The sequence below is a fragment of the Thalassophryne amazonica genome, chromosome 6, assembly GCF_902500255.1.
Source record: "Thalassophryne amazonica chromosome 6, fThaAma1.1, whole genome shotgun sequence".
Classification (NCBI taxonomy): Eukaryota; Metazoa; Chordata; class Actinopteri; order Batrachoidiformes; family Batrachoididae; genus Thalassophryne; species Thalassophryne amazonica.
The window spans coordinates 555519-577898 of record NC_047108.1 but is presented as its reverse complement, the minus strand read 5'-3'; the positions used below and the strand labels follow the sequence as shown (position 1 = coordinate 577898).

Genomic DNA, 22380 nt, shown 5'->3' with positions numbered 1-22380 from the left:
ATAGTGCAAAATACAGTTTAACAATAATACGAGGTCTGTCAATAAAGTAACGGTCCTTTTTATTTTTTTCAAAACTATATGGATTTCATTCATATGTTTTTACGTCAGACATGCTTGAACCCTCGTGCGCATGCGTGAGTTTTTCCACGCCTGTTGGTGACGTCATTCGCCTGTGAACATGCCTTGGGAAGGAGTGGTCCCGCCCCTCATCAGATTTTCATTGTCTGGAAATGGCGGAATGAAAAGGACTTTTTTCCATCAGAATTTTTTCAGAAGCTGTTAGAGACTGGCACCTGGAAACCATTCGAAAAATTTATCTTGCTTTCGGTGGAAATTTTACGGGCTTCACAGAGAATAAGATCTGTTAGTACAGCTTTAAGGACCCCTTTAAGGACGCTCGGTGCGCCGCGCTCCGAGCTGCGACGACGCAGCACAAGCCAATGGACCATTTCTAAACTGATGGCTCTGTGGATATGAGACCGTCGTGTGCTCTTTCTCTGGTTATCACAAGAGCTGGACATCAGCCATTTTCCAGCAGATTTCACTTTTAACAAGAGATTTCGTCATGGAAAGCCGCGCGGAGGCTTTGCGCGTCACGACCGATTCGCTTTGGAAGCAAGACAAAGGAACACCTCCGTTTCGGCGTGTCAGAGGACAAGTTTGGACATGTCTATCTCGGCTTTCAATGCTTACCAGTCCAGTGAGTATCAGTGAAATTGTGGAGAGCTGGACATGTCCAAACTTGTCCTCTGACACGCCTAAATGGTGTTCCTTTGTCTCGCTTCCAAAGCGAATCGGTTGTGACGCGCGAAGCCTCCGCGTGGCTTTCCATCACAAAATCTCTTGTTCAAAGTGAAATCTGCCGGAAAATGGCTGATGTCCAGCTCTTGTGATAACCAGAGAAAGAGCACACGACGGTCTCGTATCCACAGAGCCATCCGTTTAGAAATGGTCCGGTGGTCTGTGCCGTGTCGTCGCAGCTCGGAGCATGGCACACCGAGCGTCCTTAAAGGGGTCCTTAAAGCTGTACTACCAGACCTTATTCTCTGTGAAGCCCATAAAATTTTCACCGAAAGCCAGATAAATTTTTCAAATGGTTTCCAGGTGCCAGTCTCTAACAGCTTCTGAAAAAATTCTGATGGAAAAAAAGTCCTTTTCATTCCGCCATTTCCAGACAATGAAAATCCGACGAGGGGGTGGGACCACTCCTTCCCAAGGAGTGCTCACAGGCGAATGATGTCACCGACAGGCGTGGAAAAACTCACGCATGCGCACGAGGGTTCAAGCTTGTCTGACGTGAAAACATATGAATTAAATCCATATAGTTTTGAAAAAAATAAAAAGGACTGTTACTTTATTGACAGACCTCGTAAGTGTCCGTGCCCCTTCTCCTTGTCACACACACCAACTCTTTGGGTCCAATTATCCACTCTCATCTCATGGCTTGTTGTGTCACTCCTTTACAGAGGATACCCAACTCTGCAAGATGACCATATGGTCTGTGCGTGTATCTCGGATTGTCTCTCAGATATATCCTCATGGATGAAAGAACATAATACTTACCAAAATCTCTTTCAAGGGTGAACTGCCGGTCTTTCCAGTCACACAATCTGTACATCACAATGTCAACATAAACATTGGCTCTCTGTCTCTCCCTCCAACCAGAGTGGCAAGAAGCCTGCATGTCATGATTGATGACCAGCTAGCAGTGGTGTTCTTGGACCATGTAGCTTCTGTCTACTGGTCATGAAGCGTCACACTATTTAACATAAGACAAATCAGGCCTTACCTTACTCAGTATGCCACCTAAGGGCCCTGCGACAGGCTGGCATCCTATCCAGGGTGGATCCCACCTCACGCCCTATGACTGCTGGGATAGGCTCCAGCAACTCCTGGTAGTAGCCATGGTTATCCCTCCCCTTGATAACTGTAATGTTCCAATGGGCTTCCTGGCTTGTATGATGAAGCCCAAACAGTTGATTCAGAACACAGCAGTGTGTCTGGTTTTTGATCATCCTAGAAGAGTATGCTACCCCACTCCTGGTCAAACGTCACTGGCTGCCTGTTGTTACCTGTGATAAATTCAAGTCAGAGGTCACTATAAAGTGATGAGTGGATTTAAATCAAAATCAAATAATTTTTATTTATATAGCGCCAAATCACAACAAACAGTTGCCCCAAGGCGCTTTATATTGTAAGGCAAAGCCATACAATAATTACAGAAAAACCCCAACGGTCAAAATGACCCCCTGTGAGCAAGCACTTGGCGACAGTGGGAAGGAAAAACTCCCTTTTAACAGGAAGAAACCTCCAGCAGAACCAGGCTCAGGGAGGGGCAGTCTTCTGCTGGGACTGGTTGGGGCTGAGGGAGAGAACCAGGAAAAAGACATGCTGTGGAGGGGAGCAGAGATCGATCACTAATGATTAAATGCAGAGTGGTGCATACAGAGCAAAAGAGAAAGAAACACTCAGTGCATCATGGGAACCCCCCAGCAGTCTAAGTCTATAGCAGCATAACTAAGGGATGGTTCAGGGTCACCTGATCCAGCCCTAACTATAAGCTTTAGCAAAAAGGAAAGTTTTAAGCCTAATCTTAAAAGTAGAGAGGGTGTCTGTCTCCCTGATCTGAATTGGGAGCTGGTTACACCCATTTACACCCATCTACTTTAAAGCTATCTTGAAGGCCTATGACACCACTCAGCCGCTGTGTCTCTCCATAGAGGGGCGTCTGGCACTGCCATCCCTACACGAGGCAGTCCAGACTATTCTTGTTCATGGTCCTCTGATGGTGGAATGAACTACCAGATCTTATCAGAGGAATGACCATGCTGAAGTCTCCTTCCAGTTGTGGAGATAGTATGTATTGTTATGCTGAGGTTCCCCTTCAAAATACAGTTTGATTGTAATCCCATATTTGCAAGCTGCTTTTGACAAAAGTGTCATCTAATGGTTAAGGTTGGTCACACATAGTCAAAAATAGAGCCCCAGAATGCAGGCAGTGGGAGGCAGAGATATGTGTTAAAAAAAAAAAAGTGAATTTATTTACACCCCAAGGTCCCACAGTTCACAAAAAACCCAAACGGTGAAAAAAAACCCCACCAAAACAAACAAACAAAAATAAAACACACAAAGTCCAAAAATAGAACCATACAAGCAGGAGACGTTACTGACAAAAACCACAGAAGAAAATGACCAAAATACTCACAAAGATGTAACCGGGGAAGCCACAAGGATTAGAGGAACTAGGCAGGAAGGAATCAAATGGCAAAGCAACAAGAACTAGTGAGGGGATCAGTGACAGGTACCAACCGAAACCAAGGAAATCAAACCACGCATGAGATCATAAGAGACAGGACCAAAGAATGAAAATAAAACCTAATAATAAACACAACAATAATAATACTACAACTGAAGAAGTAACAAAAAACAAACCTACTCTAAGGGCACATCAGCAGAAATGAACATGGAAATAAATTAGTGTAAAATTCAAACTGAAATGGGACATACCAGACAAATGGGAAAGAGTGAATACAAAAACAATATGTTTATGAATATGATGAGCACTGATACAGTGGGGAAAATAAGTATTTGATCCACTGTTGATTTTGCAAGTTTTCCCACCTACAAAGAATGGAGAGGTCTGTCATTTTTATTGTAGGTATACTTCAACTGTGAGAGACAGAATGTAAGAAAAAAAATCACAAAATAACATTGTATGATTGCATGACACCTGTCCACACCCTCAGTCAGTCACACTCCAACCTGTCCACCATAGCCAATACCAAAGAGCTGTCTAAAGACACCAGGGACAATATTGTAGACCTGCACAAGGCTGGGATGGACTACAGGACAACAGGCAAGCAGCTTGGTAGAAGACAACAACTGTTATGATTATTTATTAGAAAGTGGAAGAAACACAAGATGACTGTCAATCTCCCTCAGCCTGGGGCTCCATGCAAGATCTTGCTTCATGGGTTAAAGAAGATTCTGAGAAAGCCCAGAACTACATGGGAGGACTACACGCCATCATGGTTTAAAATCCTGCAGGGCAGCAAGGTCATCCTGCTCATGCCAGCACATTTCCAGGCCCATTTGAAGTTCACCAGTGACCATCTGGATGATCCAGAGGAGGCATGGGAGAAGGTCATGTGGTCAGATAGAGACCAGAATAGAGCTTTTTGGAATCAACTCCACTTACCATGTTTAGAGGATGAGAACAACCCCAAGAAAACCATCCCAACTGTGAAGCATGGGGGTGGAAACATCATACTCTGGGGGTGCTCTTCTGCAGAGGGGACAGGACGACCGAGATTTTGGCAAACAACCTCCTTCCCTCAGTAAGAGCATTGAAGATGGGTCATGGCTGGGTCTTCAGCAGTGACCCCAAACACACAGCCAGGGCAACTAAGGACGGGCTCCGTAAGAAGCATTTCAAGGTCCTGGAGTGGCCTGGCCAGTCTCCAGACCTGAACTCAATAGAAAATCTTTGGAGGGAGCTGAAACTCCAAACCTGAAAGATCTAGAGAAGATCTGTATGGGGGAGTGAACCAAAATCCCTGCTGCAGTGTGTGAAAACCTGGTGAGAAACTACAGGAAATGTTTGACCTCTAACTGTTTTTCTATTTTATCAAATACTTATTGTATATTCTATTGTATCAAATGCTTATTTCATGCAATAAAATGCACATTATTTAAAATCATACAATGTGATTTTCTAATTTTGATTGATTGATTTTTTTTTTTTTTACATTCAGTCTCTCACAGTTGAAGTGTACCAATGATAAAAATTACAGACCTCGCCATTCATTGTAGGTGGGAGAACTTGCAAAATCGACAGTGGGTTAAATACATATTTGCCTCACTGTAATATAACAGAAAATAACCTCAACAACAAACAAGTACAATAATCCCATGGAACAAATAAATAGACTCAGAGTAAAACTGGGGCAAAATTATCACAGCATCAGGGACACAGCAGAGCTGTCAGACACACACTCTGCAGAGAGACCACACACACACACAGAGTAAGAATGTGCAGGAAACAGACGACACAGCAAAAATGGCCATCATAGGGAAAGAGGTGTGTACACTGTGGGCAGATCCCATCCAGACTACCTCGTCCACACCTGCACAATCGCATCCAAAGTGTATTTAGACAACAATTAGATGAGACAGACTGCTGTCAGATGGCCATAAAAGGCTCTGAAGACTGCCCGAAGTCCAAACATCTGTGTTCCAGACATGGGACCAGACTGGGAGGGAGCACTGTGTCCTCCGTACACACAGTCCCTGCCGGAACTGGAGTACAGCCAACATATGGACCAGACTCACGCCATATGTCTCCTAGCCGGCATCGGTGCAGACACTCACTCACTCATGCAATCACATTTTTGCTCGTCTTCTCCTTCCCAGCGCTACTGACGTGCATGTGTGTGCGTAGAACAGGTGCTGAAATGATGAAATGATCGCTCAGTGTGTGTGTGTGTGTGTGTTCATAATGCCTGAATGAGCTGCTAAAAGTGCGCGTGGGGCACACATGCATGTGTGTGTGATTTTGTTAGCAACTGGACACCATTTGCTGTTAAAACTTTGCTGCGTGCCAAACTTTGCTACATGTGCACGTACGTGCATGTGAGTGGGGTGCATGTGCGTTTACCGCTGTCAGCTACTGGACTCCTTTAGCTGCTAATGTCAGCTGGCAGTGGGCCAAGCTTTCCCATTCCTTAGACACAGCCTTTCCAGCGAACTTTAATTTCTTTTTTTATGTTTTTGCTCACTTTAGCAGTACAACACAACTCTGTACACAGCGATGTCTGTTGGAATATCACATGGGATTTATTTTTGCCATGGCTGTTTGCAGCACACAACAGCCGGGTGAGAGGCTTTTCACTACAGGCTGTGATTCCTGGATCATGTGCACCCTGCACTGTGAAACGATCCAGGTTCTGTGCTGGAGGTGAGTTTCAAGTTTAATAATGTTGTCATGGACGGGCAGAACAGTTCAACATCATCTCCTACATCACGGGTGGCCAAGTTCGGTCCTTGAGAGCCACCTTCCTGACACTCTTAGTTGTCTCCTTGCTCCAACACACCTGAATCCAATGACAGACTCGTTAGCAGACTAATGAGTCTGTCATTGGATTCAGGTGTGTTGGAACAAGGAGACAACTAAGAGTGTCAGGAAGGTGGCTCTCGAAGACCGAACTTGGCCACCCCTGCCCTACATATACTCAACAAAAATATAAACGCAACACTTTTGGTTTTGCTCCCATTTTGTATGAGATGAACTCAAAGATCTAAAACTTTTTCCACATACACAATATCACCATTTCTCTCAAATATTGTTCACAAACCAGTCTAAATCTGTGATAGTGAGCACTTCTCCTTTGCTGAGATAATCCATCCCACCTCACAGGTGTGCCATATCAAGATGCTGATTAGACACCATGATTAGTGCACAGGTGTACCTTAGACTGCCCACAATAAAAGGCCACTCTGAAAGGTGCAGTTTTATCACACAGCACAATGCCACAGATGTCGCAAGATTTGAAGGAGCGTGCAATTGGCATGCTGACAGCAGGAATGTCAACCAGAACTGTTGCTCGTGTATTGAATGTTCATTTCTCTACCATAAGCCGTCTCCAAAGGCGTTTCAGAGAATTTGGCAGTACATCCAACCAGCCTCACAACCGCAGACCACGTGTAACCACACCAGCCCAGGACCTCCACATCCAGCATGTTCACCTCCAAGATCGTCTGAGACCAGCCACTCGGACAGCTGCTGGAACAATCGGTTTGCATAACCAAAGAATTTCTGCACAAACTGTCAGAAACTGTCTCAGGGAAGCTCATCTGCATGCTCGTCGTCCTCATCGGGGTCTTGACCTGACTCCAGTTCGTCGTCGTAACCGATTTGAGTGGGCAAATGCGCGCATTCGCTGCCGTTTGGCACGTTGGAGAGGTGTTCTCTTCACGGATGATGCGAAGGAGATGTGTTGCACTGCATGAGGCAAATGGTGGTCACACCAGATACTGACTGGTATCCCCCCCCCAATAAACCAAAACTGCACCTTTCAGAGTGGCCTTTTATTGTGGGCAGTCTAAGGCACACCTGTGCACTAATCATGGTGTCTAATCAGCATCTTGATATGGCACACCTGTGAGGTGGGATGGATTATCTCAGCAAAGGAGAAGTGCTCACTATCACAGATTTAAACTGGTTTGTGCACAGTATTTGAGGGAAATGGTGATATTGTGTATGTGGAAAAAGGTTTAGATCGTTGAGTTAATCTCATACAAAATGGGAGCAAAACCAAAAGTGTTGCGTTTATATTTTTGTTGAGTATAGTTTAGATGATCAAGTAATAATATGTATATTGCAGCGGTGAGATCCATTCAGCTCCGAACCTCTGACGCGTGCAATGACGCATTACTGTGCATGAGACCATGGAGAGGTGCAGCTGCCTGTGGTCTCACAGATATGATGGGCACAATATTTCACATTATTTATGTTGCCCATGGGATGGTTTGAAATTATATCTGTACTGTAAGATCTATTATGGATAGAGCCACCTGTTCAGATCTGCAACAACGTGCACTGCACATTGGCACATGGTACCAATTCGATTGCACGCTTTTCACACCCACTGCACATGATCTATGCGTGCCATGTACATGTTATTACATATCAACATTTCCTTTGCCCTCCCTGGCCGGGGTCCAGTGCAGGTGGACTTTTGTGGCACAACATGCCCAGGAGGCTTTGCTGTGACCGATCAAACTCAGAGCTCAATCAACCGCAATCAGATCATTTCAAATGCTGTTATGATGCCATCAGAAAATGTAGACTGCAATCAGATGATGCAGAAACTGCACATAGACCGCCGTCAGATGTGCGTTCCATCTTGATGGCGCCAAGAGTGTTTTGAACTGTTCAACACACTCATGACAGCCTAGCAAATGGGACTAAATATATAGACTGCTCAGAGACTGCCATCCGTCCGTCTTCAGACCGCACCTCAATACTTCCCAACTGTGGTCGGATGTGTCATTCTGATGCCATTCGGCCTCAATTGGCGTATGTGTGACAACCATACAGGAAGACAGGTAGCACCAGGAACCTAAAGACTTGGACCTTTTTTCTCCTGCAAATATATTGCCATTGCCAAAGACCTCTGTCCAGCGACCTCATTCTGTAAGATCTCCCCAGGCATCTCTCTGTCTCAGAGACAGAGGACCCACAGACATGAATAAGAGAATGTCTCTAAAAGTTCAGCACCTTCACCACATACAGATTCTGATCGCTGATGGCTTTCTGAAAGCGTGGATCTTAGTCTTGAGCCAAGACATTCGCAAACCCAGACACTCCAATTCCTCAATCAGCTTCTCAAGTTCTGCAGTCAGGGTATCTATAATTCCACAAAGATCACAGCATCGACCATGAACTGAAGGTTAGTAAACCTTTCTTCACCAACAAAAGTATCTAAGTTACTGGTTTCCACAACTCTACCCAACATCCCGTCCGTGCAAGTATAGGATGCAAGCCTGTAGGAGCCAGAAGACAGGCCTAATAAATGCCAGTTTTCACTGGGAAAAACTCTGACTCTCTACTGTCACTCCATACAGCACTGACAGTATTTGGATGGGACCAAAATTGAGGGAAACTATCATAATATTTACATCACCGCCCTCCCCGTGTCACAAATCCTGTCAGAAAATGTCTGTGCTCTGATAATTTCTTAATTTCAACATATACCAGCTGTTTATAATGTGTGTTTTCAAATTTCCTTTTTACTTAATTATAATTATCAGTCTGCACTGGTGGGAACAAATAAAACAGAGAAAGCTTGTTCATGATTTAGGTGTCTTTAACCCTAATCTCGAGGACCCACTTCCGAGCCAGATGAGGAAACAACTCGTGTTGAAAATCATCAGTGGGCAGCAACTTCCGAAACCCAAAGACTCTATGCTTGGGGACAGAGGAGAGGTAAGCAAATACAATACACTCTGTATTAGACCATGACGTTGAATCTCTGTGATAAGGTGTGTTCATGTTCCACTTCAACGAGCAGCATTTCTTGTTTTCAACTTGTATTTAAATGAGAAGGGAGACAGGCAGGAACCCCAAGGACCCACCCATGGCAAGGGGAAAAGGGACTGACGGCCGCATGGCTGGCAGAGAACCAAAAAGCTGCCAGGAGGGTGACTGTGTGGCGAGCAAAGGTCATAAAGAAAGTCAGGAGGTTGGTTGAACGCAGAGGCCATGGGGCGACCATGAGGATGGCAAAAGGCGGTCAGAGGGTCAGGCGGGGTACCGTGGATCCCATGGAGGCCCATGGAGGAGTCAGGGGGTCAGCCATGGAATCTAGCAAGGTGCATGGCAGAGACAAGGGAATGGCTGGAAGGCCCCCTTGTGTCCGCAGGTGAGTTGGAGGGTCAGTCTTGAGGTCTACACTGGTCCATGGAAGAGTCAAGGGATGGCCAGGAGAATGCCCGGGAAAGGTTGCAGGGTCATGGGGGGAACATGGGTCATACATGACATAGAATGTCAAAATAACCAAACCTCCTCAGGACAACTGACCTACAAAGTTGCAGAGGGCAGAAGGAATAGAATAACTTAACTATTGAACCGAGAGAGAGGGGAACTTGTGTAAGAATGGAACACGTAAATTGGGGAACCAGATGAAACCGAAAAAATCAACCAACAAAAAGCAGATAACCCCAAAAAGCAACCGGGGATAGATGCACTGATGTAAGACACTTGTCAGATCCCGTTTTTATTTTTTTAGATACACGCGGCACACGCTCACCCTCCGATGAATGTGTGTGTGTACTAAAAACCAGCTCTCCGTCTCTGGGGTCCGACCTTCATGTCTCCACGGGTATTACCCGGCAGGGCTGCACAAAGGCTGTTCAAGCTGGTGGCGAGGAGATTCGTCTAGCCGCTCACTGCCTCCATCCGGACGTCCACCCCGCTGACGCTGATCTCGCACCCCGGTCGAATAGCCTCCTCTGGAACCAGGATACGAGCCGGCCACGCCCGTTAACGGCAGCTCTCCTCTTATGGATCAGGGCTCTTGGAATGTTGCTAGATTTTGAATTTAGTGACTCGTACAGCGAGTCCCCAGCATGCGTTAATTTCATTAAAAACCAGACTAACCTTTTAGAACACTTTTTGATATTGTACACCCAATAAACTTTAACTTTTACACCTTAAGAAGCATCAATAAATCCAATGTCCGAGCCTTAACACTTTAACTGCATGCTTGGAAATTTATTGCAGGTTTTGCAAGTGCCGACAACATAATCAAAATGGGTTATATGATGATAATTTCACAACAGAAATTCAAATATAATCAGAATAATGATTGGCAGAGATTTTTGTTTTTGATTCAATAATGCTGTCTGATCTTACTTTGACTGGACTGGATTAACTTCTTAACAATTTTTCTAGGAGTGAGGGAAGGAGGTTTTTGATGTTAAAATCCCCAGTTCGATGAACTTGATCTCCTCTTCATCAGCTATTAGTTGTTAGCTGACCACGATCCTTGTGTGATGTTGTAATCCTTCAGGAAATAAATCCACATAAGAGTTTATTCCTTCTTCAATCAACCAAAAGTTGATCTAATCCATTCTGGTATGCTGTGATGTTCCTTGAGAGAGAAAACGTTGAAACTTCCTCACTCAGACTTAAGGCCAGTGATTATTCTCCAATGCTCTGCTACTCCGTGACTGGACGGCCTGAGTGGGAGTTGAAAACTCTCTCAAATGATCTCTTATGGCTCCAATCCTCTCACTCCATGATTCCAATTGCTGCTCACAAGATGGTCAAGTCTTGTGATCTCCTCGTAGCAGCGGAGAAGTGACAACAGCACCTCTCCCTGGAAGAATAACCCCGTTTCCTGGTGTTTTGCAGCTTATATATGAGCTTGACTCTTGTTGTTCTTCAAATGATCTTGGTTACCATAGGGACGATGGTGACTCAAAACCTCCTCCCTACTCCTTCCCTTACTGGAAGCCATCTGCAGCCCTTTGCCAGTAACTTATTTCTTAAGTTCCTCTTTTCTGTTAACACGTCAGCTTTTCTGAGAATTCATTCTTTTTAAATCATGTCTTTAGAATCACATCAATCATATTCAATCATTTCATTACAACTCTCTTTCACATAAAAACAATTCATATGATCATATACAACATTTTCATTCCTTATTATTCATTTCATGTTTTATCACATCTTAATCATTTTCAGTTGTTTATCATCAGCTCTTCTGGCCTCGCTTGCAACTTCACTAACTTCCTCTTTCTCTGACTCTGCACTAAAAACAACTTCTTCAGTTCCTCTTTCTTCTGACTGCAATGAAAAACAACTTCTTCAATCATTCATTTCACTTATTTGTAACATACTTTTTCTAATCAACTCTTAATTTTATTACATTAATAGTTCATTTAATCATACTTTGTCATGTTAGAATCATCTTAGACATATTCCATCATCTTCACCACTGAGTTCATTCCATGGGCTTCCCCATCTGCAATGGAAAAGTCCGGTATGACCTCACTTACTCCGGGAAAGTACCGAACACTGCTCAGTTTAATCCAACAACATGTGTATTAATCCCATGGCACGTATTATATTCCAAGATGAAAACAAGCTAAAAGCAAGCTTAAAGTCATCTTTCTTGACATACTGAGAACAAAAACCAAGTAATACCAGAACAAAAAATGCAAGAACACCAATATAAAGACCTACTCTGAAGGTAACTAACAAATAAACCTACCAATGAACAGGGTGAAAAGCAAACAGTGAAATAAGATAGTAAGTAACCATTGAAGCAAGGTGACTGTGACTTGTGAGGGTGTGGCCTTAAAAGAGGAGGTGCAATCTTATCAAGTGTGGTTTTCATCGCTAAATGTAAACTATCCGCAAGGCTGTCTGCTGATTTAGCATTCTCCAGACTCAAAGCTAAATTATCAGGTAATCTAGCCTCAAGTTCAGTCATAGCTGAGGGTTTAGTACGATGCCGCAGTAGTAGACAAGGTTGTTGTTCCACTAAACATGGCAGCGTAAATGTAAACCTGATAAGTGAATTTTCTGAAACTATAGATGCGAGAGGCAAGATGTCGATATTTTTGACAGCAAACCCACATGCAAGAACCAGATCCAGGGTATTTCCACTAATATGTGTCGGATCCTGAATGCATTGCTGGAATCCCAATCCATCCACAATTTGCATAAATGATTTGCTAAAGGGATCAGAGGGCTTATTTATTTGAATGTTAAAGTCACCAATAATCAAAATGTTATCTGCACTAGTTGGCAAACTAGTGATGAACACACCAAATTCATCTAAGAAGTCAGAATATGGGCCAGGGGGCCTATAAACAGTGACAAAATAAGATAGCTGAGCTCCAGTTTTATGACCCTGGTAGTAGCATCACGGGCATAACGGAGGGTCACATGCTCAAAGGAATTATATTTGTGACCCCCAACAGCTAATCAAGAAAACCTAGATTTATAAATAAAAGCCACACCCCCGCCTTGCTTCACACCACCACGAGACACGTGACTATATGTGTACACTGGTGGACAGGCCTCATTCAAAGGAAGGAGAGTTGTGGGTTTGAGCCAGGTTTCATATAAGCCAATCATATCTAAATGATGATCCATGATTAAATCATTAATCAACAAAGATTTCATGGACAGTGATCTAATGTTCAGGAGACCCACGGTAAGGACCTCAGTGTGGATGACATTCTGACTGTTTGGAACCGGGCGACGCAAGCCCAGGTTCCAAAAGCACCACTGGCGCACATCAATCCGGGGAAGACGTGGACGGCCGGGCCGACAGTCCTCAGAGCCGTCCAGCGGCACCACGCAGGCTTTAACCAAATCCACAAGGCGCCAGGGCAGGACAGATCCCGCCAGAATTCTGTGCACAGCTCGTCCATATGCCAAACAGCAAGCCAAACAGAGTTTCAGCTTCACCAGTCATCCACTTCCTCTCCCGTGGCGATGACTGTGCTTTTGGCCGAAAGGCAGCACAAGAGCACGTCACAAAAACGTCGACACCTCCAATAAAAATGGAGACGGAAAGTTCTGTCCACCCGCCGATAAACCACACCGCACCCTGAACCGGGGGCTGGAGCAGTGTTTGGCAATCATACACCCGCAGTGATTCTGATTCAAAAACACCATAAGTTAAAAACAATAAAATAACAAACAGACTGGAGAGCAGCAGACGAGCAGCCAGACACAACGGCACCATCTTGGTACTCCCTCCCTGACAGTAAAAAACAAAAAAGGAAAATAACCTATATACTTTTATATTACTTTAGAATCAGTTATAGAATATGATACACTTCATATTAAAAATAGAAAATCTGGATGACATCGTTATTAGCACTGTTGCCTCAGAAATACAAGGTTGAGAGTTTGAATTCACATGTTCCCACTTCCCTTTTTTGTGTTGAGTTTGCATGTTCTGTCTTTGTCTACTTTCCTCTTACCTCAACTTCTGGGGCTCTTTGACCAATTTTTCTGTGAAGGCTCTCAGTTGTCTAGGTGGTTTCCATAGTAGAGAAGCTTGAATCTTCGACTGGACTGGGTTGCTTGATGCAACCCTTCACCTTCACTCCTCTCTCAAACCATTTCTTCTCTCTGGCTAAGATTTTAACTTCCTTGTCCTCAAACGAGGACAAGGAATGACAAGGACAAGAAAGGACAAGAAAATAAGTTAAAATTTTAGCCAGAGAGAAGAAATGGTTTGAGAGAGGGGTGAAGGAGGCATTGTATGTGAAACAGTTGAAACCCAGCCTTAACCGGGGAGGGGGTCTGAGACACGCTTTGTCCCCTGTTTACAATGGGGTACTAAGGTCAAAGCAGTTTCAGTCTTTTGTTCATGGTAATGAGTCATTCACGTCATCAGGAGAGCCGTCAGGAGAGGCGTCAGTAACATCGTTAGGAGGGACGGCTACCCTGTCATTAGGAGGGTGCTCACTAGAGCACAATAGGTGCTAATTAAAGCTATTATTTAGTCACTAGCTAATAGCAGTCTGCCTCTTGGTAGGAGGGGTCTGGTTAGGTTTAAAACTCCAGCTTTTGTGTCTTCTGTTTGTTCTTCTCTACAAGGGTCAAGACAGAAGTCAGACTACCAGGGCAAGAATTTTAGCTGAGGAAGCTTCTGCGATTTGAAGTGAAACTTCCTCGCGTCAAGCAACCCAGTCCAGTCGAAGATTCAAGCTTCTCTACTCTTTGACCAATGGAACGAGGGAGGGCAAGGATAGGTGAATGTCAGAGACATAATCCAGGATGAGATGAGGAGCATCCATATATATATATATATATATACATACACACACACACACACACACACACACACACACACACACACACACACACACACAGTGAGGAAAATAAGTATTTGAACATCCTGCAATTTTTCAAGTTCTCCCACTTAGAAATCATGGAGGGGTCTGAAATTTTCATCTTAGGTGCATGTCCACTGTGAGAGACATACTCTAAAAAAAAAATCCGGAAATCACAATGTATGATTTTTTTTTAATAATGTATTTGTATGTTACTGCTGCAAATAAGTATTTGAACACCTACCAACCAGCAAGAATTCTGTCTCTCACAGACCTGTTAATTTTTCTTTAAGAAGCCCTCTTATTCTGCACTCTTTACCTGTATTAACTGCACCTGTTTGAACTTGTTACCTGTATAAAAGACACCTGTTCACACACTCAGTCAATCACACTCCAACTTGTCCACGATAGCCAAGACCAAAGAGCTGTCTAAGGACACCAGGGACTGTAGCCCTGCACAAGGCTGGGATGGACTACAGGACAACAGGCAAGCAGCTTGGTAGAAGCAGGGCTGTGAAAACTCTGCGGATTCCATGGATTTCATCATGGGGGGGTGTTGTACTCTTTAATCGTGAACATCACTGAGTTTTTAAAATGCTTATCGTAAAGCGTTCTCTTTTTTACATCGTGTAAGTTTTATAAGTCCGTGGACACTGATCTGTGTGTTACAGATACAGACCTCGGATCCGCAGAGTTTCGCGGAGGAAAAATGCCACTCAAAGCGTAGCTGTTATGACAGTTGTTGTAAAGCAGGACTGGTTGGTTACTGCGGCGATGCTGTGTGGCTCCTGTGTGATGCTTATGGGCCTTTCACACTGAATACGTCAGATGCGTCAAAAATTGGTCCAAAAAGCATTATTTTCAATGAGACGCGTTGCTTTTTATATGCGTCAGAAGCGTCGCGTCAAAAGCCGAGCTAAACCGGCGCTTCTGATGGGAGTGCGCATTACTGCTTGTCAGCGGGCTGATGCTGTTCAATCCAATCCAACTTTCGATGCTCTGAGCTGTGACGTATGTTTGCGTTGTCAGAAGCCACTGATCTCTACAAAATGGATCGGTGCAGAAACCACTGATCTCTACAAAATGGATCAGTGCAGAAACCACTGATCTCTACAAAATGGATCGGTGCAGAAACCACTGATCGCTACAAAACGGATCGGTGCAGAAACCACTGATCGCTACAAAAGGGATCGGTGTAGAAACCGCTGATCTCTACAAAAGGGATCGGTGCAGAAACCACTGATCTGTACAAAATGGATCAGTGCAGAAACCACTGATCTCTACAAAACGGATCGGTGCAGAAACAACTGATCTCTACAAAACGGATCAGTGCAAAAACCACTGATCTGTACAAAATGGATCGGTGCAGAAACCACTGATCTCTACAAAATGGATCGGTGCAGAAACCACTGATCTCTACAAAACATACGTGTCACAGGACTGCTCATTTATGGAGCAGTTTTCTGAAGAAAAATCCTTCAAAATGTTTTTTGTTGTTGTTTGTTACCTCAGAATTTCTGATTACTGTTAAAAGAAAGTTTAGAACACTTGTAATTAAAATAGCTAAATAAATCAATAAATGGTTCTTTAGAAACCTTTCATCTGTAAATTAAAACCACCTGTTATTTCAGATTAGATAATTTCTTGTTTAACATAAGGAACCTCAGACATTTATTTTTAGACAAAATAACATGGAAATTTGTACATTTTTTAAGTCTGGTAAATTATTTATATCTCATTTCAACCAGAAAAACAGACACTGTAAATAAATACAAATGTTTATTATAAATGCAAATCAAATCAAATCAATTTTATTTATATAGCGCCAAATCACAACAAACAGTTGCCCCAAGGTGCTTTATATTGCAAGGCAAAAGCCGTACAATAATCACAGAAAAACCCCAACGGTCAAAACGACCCCCTGTGAGCAAGCACTTGGTGACAGTGGGAAGGAAAAACTCCCTTTTAACAGGAAGAAACCTCCAGCAGAACCAGGCTCAGGGAGGGGCAGTCTTCTGCTGGGACTGGTTGGGGCTGAGGGGAGGGAATCAGGAAAAAGACATGCTGTGGAGGGGAGCAGAGATCAATCACTAATTATTAAAAGCAGAGCGGTGCATACAGAGCAAAAACAGAAAGAAACACTCAGTGCATCATGGGAACCCCCCCAGCAGTCTACGTCTATAGCAGCATAACTAAGGGATGGTTCAGGGTCACCTGATCCAGCCATAACTATAAGCTTTAGCAAAAAGGAAAGTTTTAAGCCTAATCTTAAAAGTAGAGAGGGTGTCTGTCTCCCTGATCTGAATTGGGAGCTGGTTCCACAGGAGAGGAGCCTGAAAGCTAAAGGCTCTGCCTCCCATTCTACTCTTACAAACCCTAGGAACTACAAGTAAGCCTGCAGTCTGAGAGCGAAGTGCTCTATAGGGGTGATATGGTACTATGAGGTCCCTAAGATAAGATGGGACCTGATTATTCAAAACCATATAAGTAAGAAGAAGAATTTTAAATTCTATTCTAGAATTAACAGAAAGCCAATGAAGAGAAGCCAATATGGGTGAGATATGCTCTCTCCTTCTAGTCCCTGTTAGTACTCTAGCTGCAGCATTTTGAATTAACTGAAGGCTTTTCAGGGAACTTTTAGGACAACCTGATAATAATGAATTACAATAGTCCAGCCTAGAGGAAATAAATGCATGAATTAGTTTTTCAGCATCACTCTGAGACAAGACCTTTCTAATTTTAGAGATATTGCGCAAATGCAAAAAAGCAGTCCTACATATTTGCTTAATATTTGCATTGAAGGACATATCCTGATCAAAAATGACTCCAATATTTCTCACAGTATTACTGGAGGTCAGGGTAATGCCATCCAGAGTAAGGATCTGGTTAGACACCATGCTTCTAAGATTTGTGGGGCCAAGTACAATAACTTCAGTTTTATCTGAGTTTAAAAGCAGGAAATTAGAGGTCATCCATGTCTTTATGTCTGAAAGACATTCCTGCAGTTTAGCTAATTGGTGTGTGTCCTCTGGCTTCATGGATAGATAAAGCTGGGTATCATCTGCGTAACAATGAAAATTTAAGCAATGCTTTCTAATAATACTGCCTAAGGGAAGCATGTATAAAGTGAATGCAAGTGAAATGCAACAGGAAATAATTTAACAATGACTGCAGTGTGATTGTAAAGTAGGATTTCTGTGACATAAACCTCATAATGAATTTTTTTAATGGACATTTCAACTTGTAATTTCGCCAAAATATGTAACCAGTCCCAGCAGAAGACATCCCCTCCCTGAGCCTGGTTCTGCTGGAGGTTTCTTCCTGTTAAAAGGGAGTTTTTCCTTCCCACTGTCACCAAGTGCTTGCTCACAGGGGGTCGTTTTGACCGTTGGGGTTTTTCTGTAATTATTGTATGGCTTTGCCTTACAATATAAAGCGCCGTGGGGCAACTGTTTGTTGTGATTTGGCGCTATATAAATAAAATTGATTTGATTTGATATGTAACTGCCTTTAATGTTGTTATCAGGACAGAGTCATTTCTAAAATATGAATTTGAGCACAATAAATGGAGAGCTTCTACCTGTGCAAATGTCTTTGGACTTTGATTCGTGGACATTTTTAATGGTACGTTCATTTATTGTTAAAATATAAAATGAAACAGCTTTTTAAAAAATAATAAAATAGTTGCTGTTGAAAGAGCCTTTTATTTAGAAGCAGGTGATGTTCTGCTGGATTCTCTGGACCAGATGAATGTCTCTTCTGCAGTTCTGACCTCTGGTGGTGTTGCTGAAAAGCAGAGATGTTTTCTTTCGACTGGACTTCGTGGTGTTCAGCTCATCAATGGAAGTTTGGTTGTTTGCACAGCAAATGTTCCTGACTGGGACAAATAAAAAGATTTCTGTTGTGTGGGCCGCTGAAGAGGAGGTACTGCTGGCCCACCACCACCAGAGGGCACCCTGCCTGGAGTGCGGGCTCCAGGCACAAGAGGGCGCCGCCGCCTCACAGGAGCAGCCGGGGTGACAGCTGTCACTTATCACCTATGACAGCTGTCACCAATCATCTGATCTTCATTTGTATATCAGCAAGACGACATCTCCACCTCTTTGCCGAGATATCGCTCTTCTTAGGAGGTAACGTACTCAGCCGTTGTGTTGTCTTTCAGACAGTAAACATTGTTGCTTTGTGTTTTGACAGTAGTCAGTGAGTACTTGCAGCTGGAGATTGAGTTGGACTTTTCACCAACCTTTTTGATAAGTACTCCTGCACATACCAGTTTTCTGATGAGAGGTGGAGGTGGTTTTCCCACCATAAGTGTTGCTGGGTGTAAACGCACCCACATCTAACTGTTTTTGTTCCTCGCCAGCAGTACCAGATCCGACAAGCGGAGGCAGTGGCCACCTGGGAGTTCGGGACTTGGTGGCTCCAGTATTCCCGGGGTTCGGTGGCGGAGGAAATCGTGTGGTTCCGGTTCTGCTTTGGACAGACGTCTCTTATCTTCGAGCCTGCCCACATGACACATTCTGTGAATTGACTTCATTGCATTCTATTGTGATCTGCCGTGTTTGTTGTGCTCATTCACAACAGTAAAGTGTTATTATTTGACTTCCTCCATTGTCCGTTCATTTGCGCCCCCTGTTGTGGGTCCGTGTTCCTACACTTTCACAACAATTTCTTTAAATATAAAGAAACACTAAACAGTTTATACATAAAAAAGGAAAAAAAAATAAAAATTATGGAAAAAAACGCCCGAAAAAAAAAAAAAATTTAAAGTTGAGCTTTTGTGGTGTCTGAAAAAAGCTGTAGCTTTATTTGGTAAAAATAAAAAAGACTGAACCATTTAGAAATTAAAGTGTTCACTCAGATCAACTGTGCTAAAAGGCTAAGCTAACGTTAGCCGATCAATAAACCTTCACAGTTCAGTAAACGTCACGTTTTATTTTTATTTTATTCTCACCTCGATAAAGCTGCAGAACTAAACTCCGTTGGTCAAACTGGGACTTTGCATATATCCAAAAAGTGGGAGATTTCGGACTGAGTGGGTTTGCTCCATCACCCCGGCTGCCTGCCTCGGTCTGTCCAGTGATGATGCCTGAAGGCCGGCTTCTCCGTGCGGGTCGGCCCGCTGTTGCGGTTCGATCGATATCCCACCAAGTCGTCGGTCCTCCCTCGGTCAGCGTCACTCTGAAAAGTAGCTGAAAAAAGTTTCTCCCAGCAGGGTGATGGAGAATCGTTCTACTGCTGTTTGTTAAAGCTTTTTGTGGTTCAGGCGACGCAAATTCAAGATGGTGATCGCTGAACTTTTTTCAGGTTGTGGAAACAGCCAGAGTGTGACGTAGCAATCTCCGCCCCCTTGCCGCTTCTGAAGCAAAGCATCTGACGTCATGTGTCGGACGCGTTGACAGATTGGCCTGAAGTATGCAGTGTGAAAGGCCCTTTAAGCTAAACTTAGCATCCCAAACTTTTAGAGCTCTAAAGTTTTTAAAAGAAGATTTGTGCAGCATGTCTGTGTCACGGAGCGACGTCGCACAGAGAGAAGATGGTGAGAAAGACTGTTTGAAAGTCTTATAAGGACAAGAATCTGTGGAATCGTCGCTGGCTTCATCAACACACCTGAAAGATAAAAGAAACTGGAAAAGTGAACTGTGCTCTCTCAGGAAACACGGTAAGAATTTTTCTCTCCCTGGAAAATAAACATTCTGCTGTTCAAACAGGATTTTAGACAAGATTATGTGGCTTTTTTCCACTAATCTAGACTTTCTTTCATTGTAAAAAAGACATTGTGGCTTTGAATGGATTTAGGCTGCATGAATTTACACAAGAATATAAGTGACTTTTTACTATAAGGTATGTTATTGATATTTTACCATGATTTTCCAAATATTCTACAAGCTTTAGCTGTGGTTTTTGAAATGCTGTAACAGTCTTTTCAGTCTTCATAAATGTCATGTAATTTAATTGTTCTGAGTTAATGCATAATTTGGTTTACAATTAAAAGGAAAATCATTCCAGGTCCTACTTCCATTTCAACATCATCATTGACAGGTCAAATTAAAGGTTAAATGTGGGATCATTTAAATATCCACTAATTTAGAGACTTTTTGTTCCAGGAGATGCTGAAAAAGTATCATTAGATAAAAATTTAATTCTGGGGCCCCACAGGGCCCTAGACCCCAGCTCCTGGGGAGCTGCAAACCCCCCCCCAGACCGCCTGCAGATTTTCCTTGGATTTCACAATTTTCATTTTACAGCCCTGTAGAAGACAACAACTGTTATGATTATTTATTAGAAAGTGGAAGAAACACAAGATGACTGTCAGTCTTCCTCGGTCTGGGATTCCATGCAAGATGTCACTTTGTGGGGTAAGGATGATTCTGAGAAAGTTCAGAACTACACAGGAGGACCTGGTCAATGACCTGAAGAGAGCTGGGACCACAGTCACAAAGATTACATTAGTAACACATGATGCTGTCATGGTTTAAAATCCTGCAGGGCAGCAAGGTCCCCCTGCTCAAGCCAGCACAAGTCCAGGCCCGTTTGAAGTTCACCAGTGACCATCTGGATGATCCAGAGGAGGCATGGGAGAAGGTCATGTGGTCAGATGAGACCAGAATAGAGCTTTTTGGAATCAACTCCACTTACCATGTTTAGAGGATGAGAACAACCCCAAGAAAACCATCCCAGTGAAGCATGGGGGTGGAAACATCATACTCTGGGGGTGCTCTTCTGCAAAGGGGACAGGACGACTGCACCGTATTGAAGGGAGGATGATTTTGGCAAACAACCTCCTTCCCTCAGTAAGAGCACTGAAGATGGGTCATGGCTGGGTCTTCAGCATGAGAATGACCCCAAACACACAGCCAGGGCAACTAAGGAGGGGCTCTGTAAGAAGCATTTCAAGGTCCTGGAGTGGCCTGGCCAGTCTCCAGACCTGAACTCAATAGAAAATCTTTGGAGGGAGCTGAAACTCCAAACCTGAATGATCTAGAGAAGATTTGTATGGAGGAGTGGACCAAAATCCCTGCTGCAGTGTGTGAAAACCTGGTGAAAAACTACAGGAAACGTTTGACCTCTGTAATTGCAAACAAAGGCTACTGTACCAAATATTAACATTGATTTTCACAGGTGTTCAAATACTTATTTGCAGCAGTAACATACAAATAAATTATTTAAAAAAAAATCGTACATTGTGATTTCCGGATTTTTTTTTTTTTTTTTTAGATTATGTCTCTCACAGTGGACATGCACCTAAGATGAAAATTTCAGACCCCTCCATGATTTCTAAGTGGGAGAACTTGCAAAATCGCAGGGTGTTCAAATACTTATTTTCCTCACTGTGTGTGTGTGTGTGTGTGTGTGTGTGTGTGTGTGTGTGTGTGTGTGTGTGTGTGTGTGTGTGTGTGTGTGTGTGTGTGTGTGTGTGTGTATATATATATATATATGTATATATATATATATATCAGAAAGATGGTCCCCCAAGATCAGCTGCTACAGGAATGCCTCAGACAACTGAAGACAGATGTTGATAAGGAACAGGAGGAGGAGATATCATGGAAGACCAAGCCCCTCCATGGGATGTACCATCAACAGATAGAGGAAATGGCTGACATCAAGATGTCCTACCAGTAACTTGAATGGCCTAAAGGACAGCACAGAGGCTCTTATCATGGCACCACAAGAACAAGCCTAAGATCCATAGAGGCAAGGAGTCCACCAAAGCTGGTGAGCCAAGTTGCAGGCTCTGCAGATGTGTCACAGAGACAGTCCAGCACATAGTAGCAGGATGCAAGCTGATACAGCGTACACTGAGAGTCACAACCAAGTGTTAAGAATAGTGCACAGGAACATCTGTGCTGCACATGGATTAGATGTGCTGATGGGAGACACCCTGAAGATGGTTTAGAATGACAGGGCTGAGGTCCTGTGGGGCTTCAAATTCCAGACAGACAAGCAGCTGCTGGCCAACCAACTAGCGTTGGTTGACAAGGGCAAGAAGACGGCAGTTGTGCAATCCGAGCT

The 22380-nt window shown here is 43.5% G+C and overlaps 1 protein-coding gene across 1 annotated transcript in view; it reads left to right on the top strand.

Moving 5' to 3' along the window:
- The window catches only part of LOC117513126 (1-phosphatidylinositol 4,5-bisphosphate phosphodiesterase eta-2-like), a 667318-nt gene that overhangs the window by 465250 nt on the left and 179688 nt on the right, over window positions 1-22380 (top strand). The window contains exon 16 of the mRNA XM_034173461.1: window positions 8862-8986. Within this exon, the coding sequence (XP_034029352.1) occupies window positions 8862-8986 (125 nt within the window). The remainder of the gene's footprint in view (window positions 1-8861; window positions 8987-22380) is intronic.